General features: G+C 30.7%; 2 protein-coding genes across 2 annotated transcripts; both read right to left on the bottom strand.

The window, feature by feature from the left end:
* Positions 1-1,198: 1,198 nt before the first annotated feature.
* Positions 1,199-2,957, bottom strand: LOC125871814 (serine carboxypeptidase 1-like). The gene is made up of 7 exons (XM_049552495.1): positions 2,819-2,957; positions 2,453-2,724; positions 2,122-2,367; positions 1,845-1,957; positions 1,650-1,745; positions 1,442-1,547; positions 1,199-1,345 (listed from the first exon to the last, which is right to left on the bottom strand). The coding sequence occupies exons 1-7, from the start codon at positions 2,940-2,942 to the stop codon at positions 1,199-1,201; spliced, it is 1,104 nt and encodes a 367-aa protein (XP_049408452.1). The 5' UTR covers positions 2,943-2,957.
* A 48-nt stretch (positions 2,958-3,005) lies between these two features.
* On the bottom strand, positions 3,006-3,556 carry LOC125849680 (serine carboxypeptidase 1-like). The gene is made up of 2 exons (XM_049529682.1): positions 3,553-3,556; positions 3,006-3,316 (listed from the first exon to the last, which is right to left on the bottom strand). Exons 1-2 carry the CDS (start codon positions 3,554-3,556, stop codon positions 3,006-3,008), a joined length of 315 nt encoding a protein of 104 aa, XP_049385639.1.
* Positions 3,557-6,903: the final 3,347 nt, after the last annotated feature.

The raw sequence follows: 6,903 nt of genomic DNA, 5'->3' as shown, positions 1-6,903 counted from the left end.
ATTCTCTTTGGTTAAAAAGCCATAGGCATTTAACAGCTGCTATGACTTGTTCCTTAATTAGTTTTTTCGATCAGTTGGGGAATTGATAAATTTAAGTACTCGTACTACTAAATCTTAAGGAGATTGATGGCTTTCATTTTTGGTGTCATTGTCGATGATCAGACGGAAAGGGTTCAAGAAAATAGAGTGAAGATGAGTATTATACTGACAGTGTATATAACTTATTACTCCATTAAATACTCCTAGTTCAACTTCCACCGATGACGTGCACCATTTAATTACCTTGAGATGGAGAGTATTACTCCTTTCTATCTTTTATACACTCGGTTTGGTTGACCAGGTCATAAGAAATACTTTGGTAGCGAACAAGTTATTCCGAAATTAATTATTACATGATAAGTTATTTATGGAATAGCTTATCTCATTACCAAAATATAAATGGTGGTATAAATAATTCAATAATTACCTAATACCTCCAACAAAATGCAGAATAAAATGCACTTGAAATTATTATATCTTTTGATTGGCCTTATTAAACTATGTATTGGCTAATATCTACAAACTTGAAGTTATATAAGAGTCCGTGCATTATTTTGTGCGAAATAGAATATGAAGTTGAACAGAGTCAATATTAAAGACAAAAAAAGTTCTTAAAATAAACAATCTCAAAATAACAATCCCTACAGCTACTATATCATTTATTGCGGAAGTAATTTAGTCGTCGTGTTTTCAGCATAACTAAATGTTCGTAAAACCAAACCACACAACGAAAATACATCAAAGTGAAAGGAAAACTTGCTAATCATATAATACAGGGGCGGAGCCAAGGTGTTCGTTGGAAAATCACACGTTGTGTAAAATGTCAAATCAGCTATTTATGAATACAAAATACATATTGAACCCCCTTGTCACAACAATAAATGTTGGCTCAATGGTCTAGGGGTTTCAAATTCATTTTCATGATGTGGGTTCAACAATTATTAAAATGATTCAATAGAGTAGGGCAAAAGTAGAAAGAAACGTTAAATGAGACATGACTAAACAAGTTAAACATTTTATAAATTTTAATTTGAAATACAAAAAGACACCATAAAAGTTAAAATCCCTCTCATGCTTGAATACAAACCATAAAACAGTAATGTAATAACTAATTAATTCTATTCCATATGAAACCATTAATCCTTTTTTCACAATCTGTTTAATCGAAACCAGGAGGGAGTGTCCCATTGATGAAGGATGAGAACATGGTTAATGCACGGCCAGGTTGATAGCTTGGCACAAAATGTCCTGCTCCACGCACTGTCACGAAGGTCAAGTTCTGGTACTCTACTGCGTAACCACCAACCTGGAAATATGAGATACTTAATTCATATTCATACTGGAAATTAAGAAACTGTTAGAGTTGAAGATTGAAATGAATAATGATAACTTGGTTAATTACCTCCCCTTGGAAGAACCACGGGTACCATACCGTTTTCACTGGTGTTTTGATTTTGTCGATACCATATCTACTTGTAGTTACAGGCAAAATATGATCTATGTCTCCGCTGGAAAAATAAAAAGGACGAAGCAGAGTGTCTTGAGCTAAGAGCCTAGCAGACAAATTTATTATTATAGTGACTACCTAATTCCTTGCTTCATTTACTTACCTATATATCCAAACCCGAATACCACTTTGCATGAGCTCTTTGTAGATTGGCAGAACAGTATCTGGGGAGTCTTGCCAAGAGCCGTGTATGTAACCACTGCACAAGTGATCAAATTAAACCCAAAAAGAGAGGGGCCGGAAAAGGTCAGTATTTTGAAGAATTAAAGTGTTTTTTTTTTTTTTGAAAAACATCTACCTGCAAGATTCCCAAAAATGGGGTATATCTCTGACATTAAGTGCCTTCTGTACTTCAGCTGTGTTTAGGTAATTGTCTACGTAATCAGGTGAGCATGGATCGAATCCATCTATCTGTTATGATGTACAAAAGAAGAAGTTATGCTATAGATTGTTTGTAATTTGAGCGTAGAATGTCGTTGTGCATGATCTTTCTTTTTCACTCAGTTAGTCAGTGACACTATTATTTAGATTGGTATAGACACCAGGAACGAAAGCAGTTAGTCAGTGGAACTTACAGGAAGGGAAGTATAGGCAGAGGAGTTGCAGAGTTGAGAGTATGTGTTATAATCATATATATTGGCTTGACATGAATCTGCTTCGCTTGTGTACTGATCACAAGCTTCTGAGGTAGACGTTTCTGTCGAGAAGTTGCAATTCTTGACAATTCCTTCATGGACTTCATCTGATATTAGTGCGTGCGTCCAATAAAAGTCGTATGAACCACTATTCCATGTTTCATCGTCGAGGAGGGCATTTCCAGTCTGAAAATCATGTCATATGCAAATAAGATAGCATTAGTGTCCTAGTCAGTATTAAAAGAAGGTAAATATCATTTAATTAGCTTACAGCTATTCCTTGCAAGTTAATGACAAGGTTGGGTTCTGTTTTCTTGTGAGATAAGATTAGCTGAGCAAGTTGAGGTACATAGTGACCGGCATAACTCTCCCCAACAATGTAAAAATCGCGGTTTTTATATTCTGGGAATCTTTCCATCCAATTGACTAGAAAGATGAAACTGTCTTGTCTAGTCTTTTTGTCTCCGGTAGTATAATCTGATGATGTATTAGAATAAGAGAATCCAACACCAGCTGGTGATTCTAAAAACAGGACATTTGCCACTGCATAATTATAGTCACAAAAATGCCATTGTTATTTATAGATTCCTGTATTATTTTTTTCTCAGTAGTGATGATAGATTTTGCTATTAAGTACCATTGTTCCAGGCAAATTGATTGAGCCACAAGGTTTTCCCATCTTTATTGACACGGAATGGTCCAAGTTCAACCATCCCTCCATTTCCGAATGAAGAACAACCAGGTCCTGTCAATAAATACATATGGTCCTAAGGTTAGGTTTGGAAAGACAATTCTAGTGAATTAACGGGGTGTGATGTGTGTATTTACTTGCCTCCATTTAGCCACAAAACAAGAGGCTTTGTAGAAGGGTCATTAGACGATTCTGCCAAGTAATAGAAGAGAGCTCTACCAGCATCAGCATTAACAGTCACATATCCTGAATATTGAGCAAAATTGATCCCACTTGGTTGCCCTGGCAATGCCGATATCTTGTCATTTTCCTTTGATCCTACCTGTGGCACTTTGAATTCTGACACTGATTTCTGTTTCTCAGCAACCGCTACACCATGTCTAATAACATTTGTTGTTTTTACCCGTCGAGCCTTGAGAAATTCGCGTAGAACATCTACTTCCCCTGCGTAACATTGTTGGGCACTTAGGTAGCACAAAATTAAAAATAGACTTAAAACAGAGGAAATATTCATTTTCATCCTTCCTGATTCAATGAAACAAGAAATGGTGAGTTATAACTCTTCTTTATTACTTATATAGTGCATGCAAAATGTTGGGAAGGTCGTCAGATATATTTTCTTGTACTCAAATTGGACTAACATCTTTTGTCATTTGTGCTCTTTGGTTAAAACGCCATACGCATTTAACAGCTATGAGTCTATGACTTGTTCCTTAGTAAGTTGTATTAATCACTCCGGGAATTTATAATGGAAGTACTCGTACTAATCTATCTATTCTATACTACTTTAAAAGTATGAACTCCTAAAATGTATGTTGAATTACTATAATACCCCCAATTAAAAATACTCAATTTGTTTTATTTATTAATTTAATTATTTATATTATATTAAATGTAAATACCCTTTCATATTAAAGGATTGTGATTTTCTCAAAGAAATGTGACTTTTCCAAAGGGTTTCGACTTTTTGACGGGTTTTGACATTTTCGATGAGTTCTAACTTTTTCAAAAGGTTGTGATTTTTTCAAAGGGTTGTGCCTTTTCCGATGAGACTTTTTGACGGGTTTTGACATTTTCGATGAGTTCTGACTTTTCCGAAAGGTTGTGATTTTTTCAAAGGGTTGTGACTTTTCCGAAGGATTGTGCCTTTTCCAATGAGTTATGACTTTTGCAAAAGATTGTATTTTTTCGATGAGCAGTGACTTTTACAAAGGTTGTAACTTTTCTGATAAGGAACAATTAGCATCTATTAATACTACTATTTGTTAGCTATAAATAGAGGGTATCCTCTCACTTTTAAACTACAGTTTTTAAAAGTTTTCTACTCTTCTTCTTCTTCTAAAAAATCCAAGGGTTATTTGTAACAGTTGATTAAGTTAAAAATTTAACGAAATTTGAGGTATCAGATAAGAAAGAGTTGTACAACAAATTGTAGCATATCATTCATAAATTCAACTCATATATTTTCTTACGATTTCCATGAGTTAACAGTGACGAAATGTTGTGGGAAAGATAATAATAATAATAATAAACAAATATAAATAAAGTCACATGATTTGTGTAAGATATTTCTTCTTTGGTTTTTTATTTGTTTTTGTTTACCCTCAAATGAAGCAGTTTCTTTCAGATTTTGCTAAAACACCGAGCATCAACGTAGTCCATTGAATCATTAGTTTTGATGTTAAATCCACTATTTCAAAAATAGATTTTCACTTTTACTTATAATATGATAATATAGACATGATAATAATTATTTTCAATAGATATGTAAGTAAAAGTGAACGAAGAATGTAAAGTGTTGGTGACAAGAAATTTTAATCAAATAGAACTCTAAAGTGAAAATAGCATGAACATATATTTTCGTCTTCCTTCTTCATTGGCTATGTATTACTCCATATATTTTTTTTTCCTATTATTTTGTGTTTATTTTAATTTGAGAAAATTTTATGTTTGACATTTTTGATGAGTTGTAACTTTTTTGAAAGGTTGTGATTTTTTTCAAACGATTGTGACTTTTTCGAAGGATTGTGCCTTTTCCGATGAGTTGTGACTTTTGCAAAAGGTTGTGATTTTTTCGATGAGCAGTGACTTTTACGAAATGTTGTAACTTTTCTGATAAGGAACAATTAGTACCTATTAATACTACTATTTGTTATCTATAGATAGAAGGTTTCCTCTCACTTTTAAACTACGATTTTTAAAGTTTTCTACTCTTCTACTTCTTAAAAAAATCTCAGGGTTATTTGTAATAGTTGATTAAGTTCAAAATTCAATGAAATTTGAGGTACCACATAAGATGGAGTTGGTGAACAAATTGTAGCAAATCATTCATAAATTGACACTCGTATTTTTTCTTACGATTTTCATGAGTTAACAGTGAGGAAATGTTGTGGGAAAGACAATAATAAAAAAGATATGAATAAAGTCACATGATTTGGGTAAGATATTTCTTCTTTGGTTTTTTATTTTTTATTTTTTACCCTTAAATGAAGTAGTTTCTTTCTGATTTGGCTAAAACAATGAGCATTAACGTAGTTATAATATGATAATATAGACATGATAATATATATATATATATATATATATATATATATATATATATTTAATAGATATGTAAGTAAAAATAAACGAAGAAAGTAAAGTGTTGGTTACAAGAGATTTTAATCAAATAGAACTCTATTGTGAATATAGCATGAAACTATATTTCCGTTTTCCTTCTTCATTGGCTATGCATCTTTCCATATATTTTTTCCTATTATTTTGTGTTCATTTAATTTGAGAAAATTTTAGGTCACATGATACACTCCTTGTTAGCTATATAAAAATAGATAAGTAAATAGTGATTGATCATAAATTAATCTTGATTCAAATTAAAGATTCTATAAACAATACTTTAAATTTTATTCATCTATTAATTTTTATTATTGAAAAAGTTTAATATTTTATATCACGATACAACTTCTATAAGATACTAGATACTTTCATTAGACAACAATTATATGGTATGTATGCAGCAGGAAAAAGGAGAAGACTACAATTCTACAAAGATAAGGTAGAAATTTAAAGAAATGAAATATTTTTCACCAAAGGTGATGTTGTTCATATATTAAAATTAAATTATGCTACTTAAATATATATGTATATCTAAAAGAAATAAATTGTCAAGCTAAATATTTGACATACACTCAAACCTCAATTTAACCATCATTCGTTATAACAATAAAGTATCTTTTTTTGTAGAATTATCTCTCTATAATAGTCGTACTCAAATATTAATTGGTAAAAGATAGATTGCGTATAAAGATAAAATATTGAAATATTTATGGTAATTCTTATTAGTTTCATGCACATACTTAATTTGAAATATGAATATTTAAGAGAAAAAAAATATACTTAAATGGTGTCCATCATTTATGTTTATAACCTCAAGAGGAAAGACTATAGGTGACATTTTTTGTATTGATATATATTTTTAAAACTTTCTTGGTTAAATTTGTTTATAAAATTGAGTTATATAAATAATAATACTACTAAAGAAATGCCACTTTCTCCCCATATTTGAAATTTGAATGTATTTTGAAATGTTTAAAAAATATCTGGTCATTTTGATCTCAAAATACAAGTAACTCTATAACAATCAGTATTAATCATTTTAAAGCATTTGTCCTATGTTTTTGAAGTTATAATTATTTACTAAAAATAATTAATTTAATACTATTAATTCTATTTTACAACATCGTATACTATATATACTATACACACGTACCGTGAAACTAGTATATATATATATATATATATATATATATATATATACTTGGTGGTTCGTATATTATTTAGAATATTAACATTATAATGGGAAGAGTTGATATTAAAAGACAAAGAAACTCTTAAAATAAACAATCCCTCCCATATTATTTATTGCAAAAACAATTCCACAATTTATAACTAATTGTTCGTTAAACCAAATGAAACAATGAAATACACACAAGTGAAAGGAAAACGTCTTAAATATATAACCTTTTTTTTTTTTT

The sequence above is a fragment of the Solanum stenotomum genome, chromosome 1, assembly GCF_019186545.1.
Source record: "Solanum stenotomum isolate F172 chromosome 1, ASM1918654v1, whole genome shotgun sequence".
Taxonomy (NCBI): domain Eukaryota; kingdom Viridiplantae; phylum Streptophyta; class Magnoliopsida; order Solanales; family Solanaceae; genus Solanum; species Solanum stenotomum.
This window is presented reverse-complemented; position numbering and strand designations above follow the sequence as displayed.